This window comes from Amblyomma mixtum, chromosome 3 (assembly GCF_055824585.1).
Source record: "Amblyomma mixtum isolate Tamu chromosome 3, ASM5582458v1, whole genome shotgun sequence".
NCBI classification, from domain to species: Eukaryota; Metazoa; Arthropoda; class Arachnida; order Ixodida; family Ixodidae; genus Amblyomma; species Amblyomma mixtum.
Genome location: NC_143014.1, coordinates 367,042,598 through 367,058,270, shown reverse-complemented (window position 1 = coordinate 367,058,270; position 15,673 = coordinate 367,042,598). Strand labels below are relative to the sequence as shown.

The window sequence follows — 15,673 nt, the reverse complement described above, 5'->3', positions numbered from 1 at the left end:
GTGGCTGTTGGCTTCTGTCATTTATAACGAGCCCCTCATTACCCTTCCCTATATATATATATATATATATATATATATATATATATATATATATATATATATATATGACAGAAGCCAACAGCCACAGAAACCAAGGGGCACAGGGGATTTTTTTTAAGTTATTTATTTTGTGGTGTTGATCAATTTAGAATATTACTGAATATGTTATCGTTTAAAGATAACTGATTAGAAAAGCAGAAGAAAAAACAACCACCTGCCGCCGGTGGGATCCGAACCCACGACCTCCGAATTACGCGTCCGGTGCTCTTTATATTTATATAAATTATATATATACTACACACGAGGCAGGTTGCCCACTTGCCACAGCCCACCGGGTTGTGGGCGAACTGCCCACATTGGGAGGTGGCAGTTCGATGAATTACTAACTGGTCGCAGAGGTTGCTCGGGAACTGCAACCTGGGTCTCGCAAGCCCCACAGGCAGCAGCTGCCATCGATGAACCGCTGCACCACTGCGGCCAGGGACATCAATGAATCAAAAAGTAAAGAATGACCAGTTCCGCACATATATCTCCATCTGAACAACTTCCATCCGTGGAGTGCTAGCGCGCCTAATCGCATTTGGCGGCTGTCATTTTCTGTTTCCATACTCTTGCTCGTTTACTCGACGCGATGCTGGGCTATTAATGCTGTGCCATCTCGCGTGGGACCGTTACGGCTGTGTTTCAAACAGCCACCTGTTGGGACAGTGGCGCATCGCTTAGCCGTTGCACCACTGCGCCAGGAGTGGTATATGTTATCCCAGCGATCGATTAATCTAAAGACAAGAATGGCCAATTACGGATATACGGACACGTACGCGAAACTGCGGCGACAGAGGAGGGATCTACTGCTATCGCATGTACTTAGGGAATGGTCTGTGATGGTCAAAGAATAAACAGTTTAGTTTATTAAGGTTTAACGTCCCAATGCTACTCAGGCTATGAGGGACACCGTAGTGAAGGGCTCCTGAAATTTCGACCACCTGGGGTTCTTTCACGTGCACTGACATCGTACAGCACACGGGCGTCTAGAATTTCGCCTCCACCGAAATTCGACCGCCGTTGCCGGGATCGAACCCGCGTCTTTGGTCTTTCGAGTCAGCTGCCGAGCGCCATAACCACTGAGCCACCGCGGTGGCCTCAAGGAATAAACAGTGACACACAAAAGACCCTAGGCCGCTGAAGGGATGAATGACCCTTTAACGCTATCCCGTAACAACCTTAGGGCGGAGCTTAAATATCTCAAGTTTTTTTTTATCATAAATAAATTAGCTCAAAACTGTGTACATAGTATGAATTAACGGTGTAGGTGGGATAATTCGGTCGGTAAGTTGAGTCCCCAAATTGCGGATCACTTGAGCGATTTCAAAATCCTGAAAAACCAAACAAACATAAGTGAAGCAATTTCTACAAGTGAAGCATTCAGCACTGAAGGAAGTGCATGACAACTCGTACGAACGCGAAACGGCTGTTGCTGCTTGCGCGGCACTGATGGCTACCACAACTTCGTGAACGTGGGTGAACCGTATTAGCAGCCAGTAGGGGGCGCACTAGCCAGGCTCGGGGTTTTTGAAACACATGATGCGGTCGCAGAAATTCGATTTCGCCCGCGTTTCGCACAGTGTAGTCGACTTTCGCGGTAGCGCTATCCCTAAAAAATGACGCCGCCTGTAGCTTTAGTAATGCTTTAAAGACTGTAAACATAAGTTATTGATTAGACAAGCATCAGGCAAAATACTTTTGCTGTGTTTCAGCGACCGCCAACAAAATGACTTCATTTTCTGTCGCTCAACAAGTACAAATAATTTTTTAAACACTTGGCTCCCGTTATGCGGCGCAGACTGTATAGATTGCACAGCAGTGTGCGTCTCTGAATGCTACAATCTCATTCTGCAACGAATTCGTTGCGGATTTCGTAGGCTTGCTTTTTGGCTGACGGTCGTCGTTCAGTGTTGAGGAAGAACCTTGCTCATGTTATGGACCACATTGCCGCAATTCATGTAAAAGCCTCTCACTTGAGACGTGCCGACAAAATGTATGTTGCAAAGTTTAGTGGCTTTCGTGAAGGCTCTCTCTGATAGGTGTTTGCTATTTTAATTCATTCGGTATTTGGGTTCAGAAAAGTAGCGATGTAATCCTTGCTACAACTAAACTACCCCAATGCAGGAATGCATGCGTGCTGAGCCATCTTTCGAAGCCATAAAGAAATAGCGGTTTTTTGAAAAAATGTAATCTTATTCATGCGTGTATTTTGTGCTGTTGCCCCATGACGGCGAGTGACGCATATAATAGCTGATGTATAACACGAAATCTATGCTGGTCTTCTGTTGTCAAAGATCTAGCCTGGCGCTTTCTTAGGCGACCGCTGTGTTGGTCGCCTGCCGAGTGAACAGATATTAGACACCGTTGGCATACCGTGTACCGTGTTGCCGCTACCGGTACTGAAGTACCGGGAATCCGCGCTCAGCCAATGCCCATGCGCAAATCGCCTTGACGGCGCCAGATGGCGTCAGGTACCCGGCAGCTACGCGCGCTACTGCAGCATCGGGACCAATCAGCGCGTGCTCAGCAGCGGTGGGCGGACTGCCTGCACTTCGGTAACGGTAACGTTAACACGGTACACGGTGTGCTAAAGGTGTCTGTTGTCTGCCGCTTCCGATGGTGGTCGTCTTCCCGTCGATCGGAATCGGCACTTATGTAAGGTTTCGCAGATGTAGCCGCAATGGTCAAAGCAGCCCAGTTAGCGAGTGAAATGTTTAGAGGCTAATTAAAATGGTCGCCCCAACTCGACAGCCGGGTGATAGACTTTCGTGATAGACTTTCGCGCCGCCAGTGCGCACGCGCTAGTTGATCCCGACGTGGCAGGCATGCGCCCACAGCTTGCCGTTATGTGGCACCATCTGGCGTCCTCACAGCGATTCTTGCGCGCACGCCCGCGTACCGCGTGCTGCCAATGCGTTCGCGCTGGAAAGTTCTCCATACTGCCGCTGCCTGGCATTACAACAATCTCCTTTGAGGTGCCGCTTATGTAATGTTTTATTGTGGTTGCTGCTGTTTGTGATAATTTACATACCTTCGCATTTGGCCTAGCTCAAACCGACGATATTGTGAACTAACTCAAGAAAACAGAAAACAAGAGTTTTTGAGCCTCGTTCCAGTTGCACCTTTTGCACTTATGCAGGTCCTAAAGGGAGGGCCTAGGTGAACGGACGAAAAACAGACAGGATTTCTCGACGAAGAGCGGCAAAAATTACTGTCACTCTGCTGGTCGACGTCCAGAAGTTCCTAGGAGCCAGGCGTGTCCCCTGATCCCCAGCGTCTCTAGAGGCCCAACTTTCTGTGCTTCTGCCCGGTGTCGCGTCCCTTCCGCGGCTGCCTGGGCACAATGAAGTAATCGCAACCCAGAAAGCGCCCCACCAAGGCCAGTGCTTCCCCTCTACCGCTTCGGAGCCGATACTGGCGGACGACCTGATCGACGCCCTCGAGACGGTCTTCGGTGCTGGAGACATCAGCAGTAGCTCGGCGGAAGGAAGTTGCTTGCGGCAGTGTCTAGTAGTGGCCAGACCAGTAAAATGGATGCCGTGCTCATCGCAGCAAAAGCAAGCCCCATTGTTCCAGATGGCTGCACCAGTGGTGCTCATCACGGTGTTCCGGTTGCCGCCGTGCATTAGACAAGACGCCTTTTCCGCAGCGCTCAGCCAGTATGGGAAAGTACGAGCGTTGACGGAGACCGGGTTTCGGTCAGGAGAAACGTGCGGATCGGTGTCTGGCTGGTCAAGCTGGATATGGAACGGGTGCCACCCAACTTCATCACCGTCGCAGGGCACCGTGCGATGCTATAGCATCGCGCGATGAAGAGGGTGTTGCGTTAAAGGCGGCGCGGAGGGCACTGGGGCGTTGCCTGTACCGCTGAGTGTTGCGGCCGTTGCGCCGCATACGACCACAGCGCCAAGACCTGCCGGGCGGCATGGAAGCGCTGCAGCGGCAACCACGCGATGGCCCACTGCGCCCTCCAGCGCTCGTACGCAGCCGCGGCTGATGCGTCAAAGCCAGTGTAAGACGACGGCGTGGAAACTCGCAACGTGCTCCCTGGCCTGCCCGGCGAGCCCTTGGTTCCCCATAACGAGGACGGCGTGGGCGACAACGCATCCACCGTCACTCTGCCACCGAAAACTCATGTGGCGAGTTCGGACGTCATGTCTGTCGAGACGAGGCGTCCCGCGCTTCTTCTTCTGCGCTTCCCCGTCCAAAGTTCGTTTAGAATAGCCATAGGGCCTCTGATATACCTGCTGTACAACAAATCAAATGGGAGAATCCTAAACTAGGCTGGGGCACTTCGCGACAGCGAATAGGAGTGGAGCCAAATACCGGTCCCGGCTCCCGGGGCTCTCCTCACAGATTCGCTTTTCCATCTGCTTCAATGTTCCACAGAAACGTTCCACAAGACCCTAAATAAAATCAAATCCGGCCGACGAAATTATCGCAATGTGACTTCGGGTAACACCGGTAACGGTAGACTATCCGGCTCAACTGGACCTAAGTCCAGTGCTTGTTACTCAAAAGCCGCAGTTAGGCGAGGCGCACGGGCCAAGCGTGAACGCTGTTTTTGCTCTCGTCCAGGATTCACTGATATCAAGAGACCGCATCACTGGCTATTTTATTGCTTCATAATCACCGTCGCGATGTCATGTGAGCGCTTCCGGCCTACGTGGTTGGCACAATGTCACTTAGGCAGCAACGGAGTCTGCCTGAAGCCGTAGCGTTGGCGAAGCCAGTCCAATGTCTTCGATCAAGGTGTGCAAGAGCGGAAGATTTATTTATTTATTTATTTCGGAATACTGTCAATCCCTTCTTGGGATTTTTACAGGAGAGGGTAAACCATACAAATACAGGTTCAGTGCTAATTTGTTGTTTTTAAGAGTAGAAAATAAAGGCAAAGCATGCTATACAAATGGCAATAATAAATAAAGCAATCGTGTCATCAAATTGATGATGACACTTGAGTACAATAAATACACTGAGAAGAGTACTGTAATACAAGAATATGAGCAAGGTTATGATGAGAGGAATGAAAGTACACAGCTCTCAGCGAGGGTAACAAAATTTGTCTATGGTGGGCTGGGCTGTGACGGATGGATGCAAGCGATTCCAATCTCGAACAACTTGTGGAAATAAAGAATATTGGAAAGTATTACTGCGACAAAAAAATTCTTCAAGGGTGAGTGCATGCTTGTGACGGGTTCCTCGTGTAGTCTATGGGAGACATCTTTAATGCGTTATTAAGCAGTAGATACAAAAACTTTAGACGGTGTAATTTGGCATGGCTGGTCAGCATGTGTAGCCCTGCCGTGCGTAAAAGATCTGTGGCTGAATGCATGCGGCCATAGCAGTTGAAGATAAAGCGCACGGCTTTCCTTTGCACCATCTCGAGCGTATTAACGTTGTTTTTAGTGTGGGGGAACCAAGCTATGTTGGCGTATTCTAAGACCGGAAGATGATATATCGTATGGAGGCTCGGCGGTGGGAGTAATAAGGGAAGAAGCAGGGGGAGAAAATGGAGGGATGCTGTTGCCGACGTATAGATTGAAAGAGAGAAACACTCTGATGCCGTCCGTCGCTCACAGTCGGAGCCATGAGTCTGTTTAGTCGGCTACATATTTCTCCTCCCGAGCACCTGCATCTCGGAATCGAAGGGCTCGGTGGGACGGAGCTCAGCCAATATTCCCTCTGCGGGTGGCTGGAGACGCAAAATACCAAACCGAAAAGCCAGTGCGCGCGGATGGCGCAGCATCTGCCTTTTTAATGTTCTTGTAACGCGACAGCCGTCGCGACGAAACTAAGTTGTGCTCGACGCCGTGTGAAAAACCGATCGGAGCTGTAGCCAAAGCGAGGAACTGGTTATGCGTTCTGATTTCACGAGATTTGCCGTGTGCGACGTTGTCACCGCGTAAAAATGTCTGCTGACCCCAAATCGCGGTTTCGATTCCGGCTGAGACGGTCGAATTTCGACTGAGCCGGAATGATAAAGACCCGCGTATTGTGCGATGTCATTGCACGTTCAAGGACCCCAGGTGGTCTAAATTATCTGCAGCCCTCCACGACGGCACCCCTCAAAGACTAAGCCACTTTAAAGCGTTAAACTTCATAAAAATCAGCACAAATATGCATAGTCATTTATAAAAAGAAAGCATAGGTTTCCTACCGTTTCGGAATTAAGATGATGGGCAAAGCACAGAACCAGAAAGAAGCAGGGTTAATTATTTTCCATGGTAACGCAATGAACCAGGATTTGTTGAAGACGAACAGGCCATAGTCAGATGGGAAACCAACTTTTCCTTGCTTTTCCTTGGTGTACACAATATAAAGAGAACAAACCGCCAAATACAAATACAAATAAACCAAACACGCTGACAGCTGTCTCAGAATCTTCCCTAGATCTGTGATGGGCCTGAATTTATTTCGCATATTTTCTTTCCCAGCAAGATCAGATAAAGTGCGGGGATTGATAATCTTCTCGTTAATTTCCAGTTCCAAGCCGCAACTTCAGACATTTACGGTGTAAAAATAGCCACTTTTATGACCGCACGCGAGGCTATACGTTTTATTTTTCTTTCACTGATGTTGCGCTGGTGGCCTCATGTGGCTAGAGACAGCTTACGGTGTATGAATTCGTTCAAATTTTGATCCTTCCATAGTTACCGTTCGGCCGTTAGGATGCGTTCTGGAAGACTACTTACTTGTCTATGAGGGTGTCCTTCAGGTGGTAGACGAAAGGGTACGACCGGCGCCCCGCCCAGCACACAAACACGGCTATGGACATGACGTGCCAGTGGCTGCGGAGGCAAAAGGGACAGCACGCTGTGAACAGCCTGCCGCCCAAAGCGCAATTCTGTTGAAGCGGCCGCCATGTTTAGTGTTACAAAATTCCCCACATCGGGCTTACTTTCGGGCTGCATTTTCGACCTCCCAAGACAGCGATGCACACGACGGAACACATCACAAGTGTGCATTCATCTAACATTCAATACCTGGAAGAAAGTTCGACATCGTGTGAGACATTGTCATCATGTGCGACTGAGTGACGGAGTACTGGTCTGACATGAAGGACGTATAAATATTGTTTTTGATTTTTGCAATGCCGTATTAAGATTACTTTCAAACGCCTCTCTGAACCTCTGATATTCACATCTCGCGTGTGCGAACTAATCTGAATTGTTTATTTTCAGAGAACATGGTATAAATTCAGGCCTGCTAAAGCCAAGAAAGCCTTGAAGGGCAGTGCCAGGCAGTTGGCGACGTCAGTACACGTAATTAAAAAAAAAAGTTTATAAACTTTTAATGAACATAAATGAAAAAGAACATAAATGAAAAAGAACAGACACGGATCCGAAGGGCATTGCTCTAAAACAGCTTGTTTTACAAGCTTTCGGCTTGTTACGACAAAGGCATCAGGCGAGCTCTTCAATACCAAAGATGCATTGCAGGGTCGTATATGTTTTCCGTATTTGATTCGCGTGCGAGGCAAAGTAAATTGTTTTCGTAGGCGAAGCTTCCGCACTGGGATATACAAATAACAAAATTGTCTAGTGGAAATATATTTTACAACTGTTTATACAGGAAATTAAAATCAAGGATGTGCAGGTGTGTGAAGAAATTCGTATTGAAAGGCAGACATACCACAGAATTAAGATTTCACCAAACTTTTCAAAACACCAATTATTTTAACATGCCAGAAACTGTAGCAGTGATAAAAACAGGTTATATCATATCGCGATACACTATAACCAAGTGCATTGACAATATTGTTTACGGATTTGCAAAGGTATAGAAATTATCTGAATCAATAAACATGCTACCCTACGCAGATCAGTACATACATGAGCTAAATATGTGGTCCAGGATATATTAGCGTCAAGATGAATTCCAAGATATTTTGTGGTAGACACACATTCGGTAGGGGAGCAAGTACAATTATCACATGTCTGTAAATGTACAAAAACTAGTGTAGTAATAGGCATTTGCTTAAAAGGAATGTGAAAACAATAAAAGCTTGCTTTTCGTGCTATTAACGTTAATAATTAATGGAACCAGCTCATGACTTGCTGTATGTCATGGTGAAGATTCGAGATTGCTAGTCATAGTTACGATAGTAATTAGAAAGGCATCATCTGTATATTAGAAAACGTTGCTATAGTGTGCGGTAGTACTGAGATCATTTACAAATGATTAAATAACAGCGGTGTTGTGGAACTGCTTTTGTGAGGACAATCGGATCACTCTGACTTTCTCCTAATGCAACGATCTGTGTACGATTTGTTAGGTACTTCAATAAAAGAGGGAGGAATGTACCTCGAAGGCTGTAATGGTAGGTTTATGGCGCAATGTACTCTGATTAACACTGTAGAATGCTTCAGAGACGTCTAAAAACAGAGAACATACCAATTCATTAGTTTCGAATGTGTTATTGAGGACATCACAAACTTAACATCAAGCAAGCTGAGTTCCTCTCCCTCGATTAAAGCCTAACTGCTGGTTAGAAAAAGCGTCATTCGTCTCAAGAAAGGCATGCAAGAGTGTAAATATGTTTTTCGAAGATAAGAGCAAGCGTTGGAAGGATCGATATACCTTGACAGTTTTACATGTTGCTTTTAACAACACTTTTTTTTATAATGAAATAACTAATGCTTCTCTCTCTCGGTATGAGAGATTTTGGGTAACAATGATTGCACTTACAATGCATAAGAAAACCACTTTTAAAGAATAAATGTTTCTGCACAGCATTTAAAAAGACACTGTATCAAGTCCAGGAGATTTGCCTCTTTTAAAGCTAAACAGAATAGATCGAAGATCACCGCCAGTACATTCATGCACAGCTGCTGAAGTCCGGCCCGAGGAATCGTTGATTGAAATGCATGCAGAAATAGGGGAACTGTCTCTTGCTGCTGAAAAAAAGTGCGTTAAATTTATTGGTTAAAATGATCGATAAATTGGAAAACTTTTTAGAGATAACATTTATCGGACCCTTAGAAGTACAGCCTCCTAACTCACTCTTGAGTGACCAAGTTCGGCATGAGCTGGGAAGCGATGCCTCAAAACTTCGTTGAAAGTGATTCCGTTTTTCCGATCCTTTTATTACATTTGCACGGTTGCGAGCAATCTTGAACACTTCTAGTAAGAATCTGTTTTTTGTAAGCGGCAACACCTAGCCCAAGCCAACTTCCTTTCTACCATAGCAGCAAGGAGACTTTTAGTAATCCAAGGACAACAATGACTTCGCTGTTCGAGCGAAAGGTTTTTTTTTCGAGAATTTAATAAAGCTATGAAGTATTTCTAAAAATCAGGCATAAAGCTTTATTTTTCGCACAGTACTTATTAAATGTTCTTAATAATAATTCGTTAACATCGAGTAGAGCTTATGCTTAATAGTGACCACAGTGACGGCACATTTGAATCCATTATCTAGATACGAATCGCCACTGCAAAGCGGCAGCCGAGAAAGCAATGACCCGAATTCTTTTGTTCGATAAAGAAAGAAAAAAAACCGTGATCCGTTCTAAGCGTACATTGACGTGGTCAAGGCATGACGGAACTGAGGAGTTGCCCAAAAATTCTAGGCGCGGTGGGGCTAAGTAGCTGTAGATATTCCGGAACCAACTAAGATGTTTAGATAATCTACGGCCATTTATTTTCGGTTTTTAATAAGTCATTTTGCGACACCGATAATGCAAACTGCGCAAAGGACACACGGCGTAGATAATCAACAACTGTGGTTGCAGAATGGCTAAGCGGACGATAACGAGCAAGCAAAGAACTAATACGCTCGACAGGGCGGATCGTTGAGGCAGCACTGCAGGCGCCAGAAGAAAGCGGTCGTCAGCCGTACGCTCCCCGAAGGGCGGCATTTCTGCTGTCAGTTAGTGCGTGAACAAATGGGCTCTCTGCTGTATGTGCAAAATATTTGCAGCTTCATGTAAAAGCAGCAAGCACTCTGCCTCACTCTCACCACAGTGGTGGGCTCACCACTCTCGATGACGAATGGCTGATCTGTTACTGTCAATCATTCGTCAGTTTTACGCCGAGCTTAATCTGCTTTCCTTATTCTATTAATAATTGGCATCAGTTGATGCTGACGTGGGCAGCGATGGCGTAGAGGTAGAGCATCCGTCTCGTGTGCAAGAGTACAGGTGCTCGGATCCCGATGTGGTGCAATTCTCCAGCAGGCATGACAAAAAAAAAAAACTCGTGCCAATGGAGTTGCATAACAAGGCATGGAGCGCGGCCTGATCGCGGGCTAGAACCGACCATGCACTCCATCACCAGAGCAGAATTTGGCTACCCTGGTGTAGTACGTGGCCACAACCTTCTACGAACAAACCAATTTACCCTCGGCCCTCAGTCCCCTAGCAGCCGCGGAGCAACTGACCAAGGCGGTGGTCAGACCTGTGACGCAACGGAGGGTCATAATCTCTGGCTCCGGACAGGCCGCCATTGGAAACTGAACTGGCAACGTTGAACGCCACAGCCTTATCCAGTGAGGCTAGCCTAGCAGTGCTGTTAGCGAACAGACGAGAACTATGTGTCGGATTCCTCATCCATCACGATATAGCCGGCAACATAGAGGAGTTACATAGCATTAACGAGAGGGCTATGGCTATCGTTATTAGGCTTAATGGGAGGTACAAGCTGAAGGTGGTACAGGCCTACGCGCTTCATCAGGCCATGATGACCAGTTCGTTGAAAGCTTCTATGAAGACGTGGAATCGGCAATGAACGAAGTAATACCACAGTACATTGTACTGATGGGCGACTTCAATGCGAAGGTAGGTAAGAAGCAGGCTGCAGACCAGGCGGTTGGTGACTGTGGCGTAGATGCTAGGAATAGCAGGGGAGAGCTTTAGTAGAGTTCGCAGATAGAATAATTTACAGATCATGAATACCTTCTTCCGCAAACGAGAAAATAGGAAGTGGACGTTGAAGAATCCCACTGGTGAGACTAAAAATGAAGTAGACTTCATACCCGCCGCGGTGGCTCAGTGGTAAGGCGCTCGTCTACCAAGCCAGAGTACCCAGGTTTGAATGCGACCGCGGCGGCCGCGTTTCGATGGAGGCGAAACGCAAGAGGCGCCCGTTTGCTGTGCGATGTCAGTGCACGTTAAAGATCACCAGGTGGTTGAAATTATTCCGGAGACCTCCACTACGGCACCTCTTTCTTCTTTCACTCCCGCCTTCCTCCCTTCCCTTACGGCGCGGTTCAGGTGTCCACCGAGATGTGTGAGACAGATACTGCGCCATTTCCTTTCCTCAAAAAACCAGTTTACCCAATTTACCAAACAGCCTTCATACTGTTCGCGAACCCTAGAATTGTGCAGTATGTGCAGCTCCTCGCAAAGGTGCGTTGTAGCGACCACAGAATGGTAAGGTCTCGAATCAGCTTGGACTTGAAAGGGAACGGAAGAAACTAGTGAATTAGAAGACCATTAACGAGTTGGAGGCAAAAGGAAAATTGAGAAATTCAGGATATTGGCGCAGAACAGATATTCGGCTTTAACTGAGAAAACGATGTAATGATCAAAGCATGAATTATAATCTCACAGCCATCACTACGTAGTGCGTTGTAGAAGTAGGCGGTAGGATGGTTCGACAGGGTACCGGTAAGCTGTCTTAGGAGACGAAAGACCTGATTAAGAAACGCTAAAGCATGAAAGCGTTTAACGCTACAGACAGAATAGAGCTGGCAGAGCTATCAACGTTAATAAGCAAACGCAGGGTAGCCGACATAAGGAAGTTTAATGTGAAGAGAGCCGAGCATGCTGTAAAGAACGGAGGCGGCCTAAAAGTGGTGAAGAGGTAACTAGGCACAGATAACAACCAGATGTATGCGTTAGAGACAAAGAGGGTGGCACCAAAATTCGGAAGACCGGAGCGGCGCGGAAGCAATCTCGCCAGCGCGCGCCGAGATTCCTAGAACAACGGAGAAAGGATCGCAGGACAGCGCGTAACCTTCCGTGTATTGCTGCCCTCTCCACTTCGCTACTCGCCGAAGTATAGGTACCAATTATAGGCGAAGTATAGAACAAGTATAGGTGAAGTATCGAAAGTATAGGTACCAAATGAAGTGCTACGCGCCCACTGTGGCGATGCGATATAGTGTGGGCACGTGGTTGCTGTTTTGTTCAATTGCCCTTCATTGCAGACAGACGCGTCCTTGAAAAGCAAGTAGTAAGAGCTCACGCAAGCCGAAGTATATCAAGAAACCCGACAGGAGTACGGGTAGGAAACTGGGCCAGAACAGTCTACGGAAGAGAAGCCTCCGTAGATAAGGAAAAGAAGCAGAACTCGCGACAGGAAGCGAACCTGCAGTCGCGTTGGAACCTGCAGTCGCCTTGAGTGCCACAGAAAGCTCGAGCTGGGCAAGTATGTCCGGTGCAGACTGTGTAAGCAGAATGTGTAAGTATAGGCGCAAGCAACCCTTGTGTTTGTGTATGCCTGTTTGGAGTGTTGTGTCAATGTACTGCCGAGTGGCGGCGTGTATTGAAATGTATTTTAAAAACTGTCAAGTCTTATATATATAGAAACATCATTGCATTGATGTATCTAGACATTTGCTGTTCGAGTTTGTGAGCGCATGCATGTGCACGCGATTTTTGTGTTTGTGAGAATACTGTAGTGCAACATTATTAAAGGGAGGGGCAGTGTCACGAAATTCGGCGCACATTCGGAAGACCGCCGCCGCGCGGAAGCAATATCGCCAGCGTGAGCCATAAATATTTCTGGAACATTGGAGAAGGAAACCCCGGAGAGCGCGTAACCTTGAGTGTATTGCTGCCCTCTCCACTTCATCTCTATGGCGCGGCGGGAAAGGGAAAACGAACGCCGTGCATTATTCAAGAAGTTTGGAGTAAATGCTAGTCATTGTCGACGGAGAGGGCGTAGCCTTCAGCCTGCTGAGTGATGCCCTCTCCACTCCACTCGCGCGCAGGCGGTGGCGGGTCGGAAGAAGGAATTGGAATTTTTTTGGAAAGCCGGTTTCTACGCCTGGACAATAGGGACGCGGGCCCGGCGCGAGAATGAGAATGCAAATGTACAGTTAATACTATCTGTATGTGTGCGCCTCCCTTGGCACTAAGAACGAACAGACGCGGCGCGCGCTTATATATGAAGCACGCTGACCGCTGTCTGTGAGCCCGTGTCGCCGTTTAAGCTCAAGAGAAACGCACGACTACTACTGGGTCAACAGCACTCCCCCCAGCCACGGACCAGCGAGGCAGCATGCGCCTATCTTCAGGACGGCCCCGTAGGATCCTCCGGTCGTCGGACTGTCGCAGTGCCCTGTGAAGAAATGTTGTTCTGTTCTAGAGCGCAGCTCTTGACGCCTGTTTCTGGGTTTCGCGGCGTCGCCGTCGCCGTTGTCCGTGGTAACCAGCAGTGGAAACCTTAGTCCTGCGCTTTAAGCTGCGAAACCAATGGGCGCATTTGTTTTTCAGTCCCGGACTGTCCGGGACTACTTGCGGACTCGAGTCCGGTATTTGTTTTTCTCGGGCAGCCCGAAAGCTCCGCCCACCTGCTTGCATCGCCATAGCAACGCGTTCGTTTTTAGCCTATGGCAGTCCGCGGGCTGCTTGGGGCTGCTGAGAAGGCAGCAGACGATAGCTGCGCGCCGCGCTGGCAGCCATATTAAGTTAGACTCCGTGTGCATTTTTAGTGCTTTTCGTGTCCCTGGAGGTCGATATCATGCGTTAAACCTTCACATGAGCTCCGTAGCTCCTCTCTGAGCCATCGCAAGACTTTTTGTTCTTGCATCTTCGTTTATTTTCTTGAAATCCACCGCACAAGGACGCGCGTTCGGAGCTGCGAGCGCGTATTGTTTGCTCGTGTCGTCAAGAGGTTCTTGTTCGCTTGTTTTGCCACATGCTGTCTGTACGCTTACCTGAAAGCATCGCAGGTGAACCACTCGTATACTGGAGCAGCTATAGAGCTTGTTGTCAACATTTTTGCGGAGGCTTTCGTCTATCCGCCTTTCCGCAACGAGTTGGGCTACTTTGTGCGAACTTCGCCGCAAGCAGTAGCGGCGAGCATACCTCCGAAGCTGAGTTCTGTAATGCACCTACGCTAAGCTGACAGTACAGTCTTTAAATCGACTCAGTATCATGATCGAGCGCACGGCGTTGCTTCGGCGTCGTAGTGGCCGTGGCTTGCATCGTCTGCTAGCAGATGACAGCGTCCTTGTACGGTAACCGAGGGGGAGCCCGACTCTGGCGCCGTGTTCGAAAGCAGCCTATGCCAAGTAGGTCATGTGACCATGACGCTTTTCCTGTCCGAGCGGAAGCCGAGACCTGCCAGCAAGTAGTCCGGGACTGGAAAAACAAATGCGGCCAATGAAGCAGGAGCTTGTAAAGCAAAGGAAGGGCGCATAACAACAATCTTGGAGCACTGGGCACCTCAATCGTGTTTTAAGGATAAGATAGGAAAGACTTTTATTGCTCTAGAAAGGTCTTGTGGTAGTAGCAGACGAGAAAGAAGAGGTCCATCTTCCTTATTCTCACAGGGTCGGTGCCCCTATTCCAGGGCTCCGCTGAGCTTCTCTGCTCGTAGGGCGTGCTGGATCAGACCTTGTTGGCACCCCAGATCGCCGCTGGGGAGCCGGCTCTCCCACTGTTCCGCACTATCGTGCTTTAAGCTACGTGGCGGTAGTGACAGGTGTGCACTACATGCGGTGGCATTGACAACGTCGTGCCATTTTAAGGAAAGGAAGTGCGCCTGCCTGGACTCGCCCCAGCCCCAACTAATCCCTTCCATTTTGTGGTAATAAAGTTGTAACCACCACCACCACCCCTGGATCAGTGAACGCCTGAATCGCGTTTATAGGTACTACGTGGGCTTAGGAGAGAGAGAGATGTGGGCTGCAGGCATTGACAACCTTGTGCCAGACACGCTGCGCTGAAGCCATAGGCCATCGGCGTTCATTGTGTTCATTGGCGTTGGCGTTGACAACGTTTTATACTGCAATGATTTTAAGGAAAAGAAATGCGCACAACTGGCTCCCGGGGTCAGCGGAGACGCCTGAATCGCTCTTATAGGTACGGAGGGTGATGGGCTGCATGCTTTAGCGCTGACAACGGTGAGCGAACTCTCGCGATCAACCATTAACTGCCACCTGCCAGGGTGGCAGGGTGGGTGGGGACTTTAATGTACATACAAAGACAAACAGGAATTTCTTACCACTTATGCGGGAGAACATCCCGTTCCTTTCGCTCGTAACGCTTTCCACAGCTGTGACAACCTCGCGAAATACTTGCACAGACCTCGTCTTTGAGAACCAGGCATTGGTGCAGCAAGTCGAGCACATATGCATCTATTTCTGCAACCACAAAGCTTCCTTCATGTCAATCAAAAATTGTTAATGGAGTGTTTATTGGACAAAGAAATGTGTGAAAAAGAACAAGTTTGTCTGTAATTGTACATACATGTCTTGTTCAAATTCTTTGCTGCAATCTATCGAAAAGCTGACTCAGCTGATGAGCTGCGCTCAAATTTCGCATTAGGAAGTAACGTAATCGTCGGCAATTTTTTCTTACCTCTCTCTTGTGTTAGTGCACTTAAGGTGCAATATTTCTCTTGTATCATAGTCTCTCCC

The 15,673-nt window shown here is 48.0% G+C and overlaps 1 protein-coding gene across 1 annotated transcript in view; it reads right to left on the bottom strand.

The window, feature by feature from the left end:
- Positions 1 to 15,673, bottom strand: part of LOC149356678 (uncharacterized) — a 106,551-nt gene that overhangs the window by 11,890 nt on the left and 78,988 nt on the right. The window contains exon 11 of the mRNA XM_089576405.1: positions 6,777 to 6,872. Coding sequence (XP_089432531.1) covers positions 6,777 to 6,872 — 96 coding nt within the window. The remainder of the gene's footprint in view (positions 1 to 6,776; positions 6,873 to 15,673) is intronic.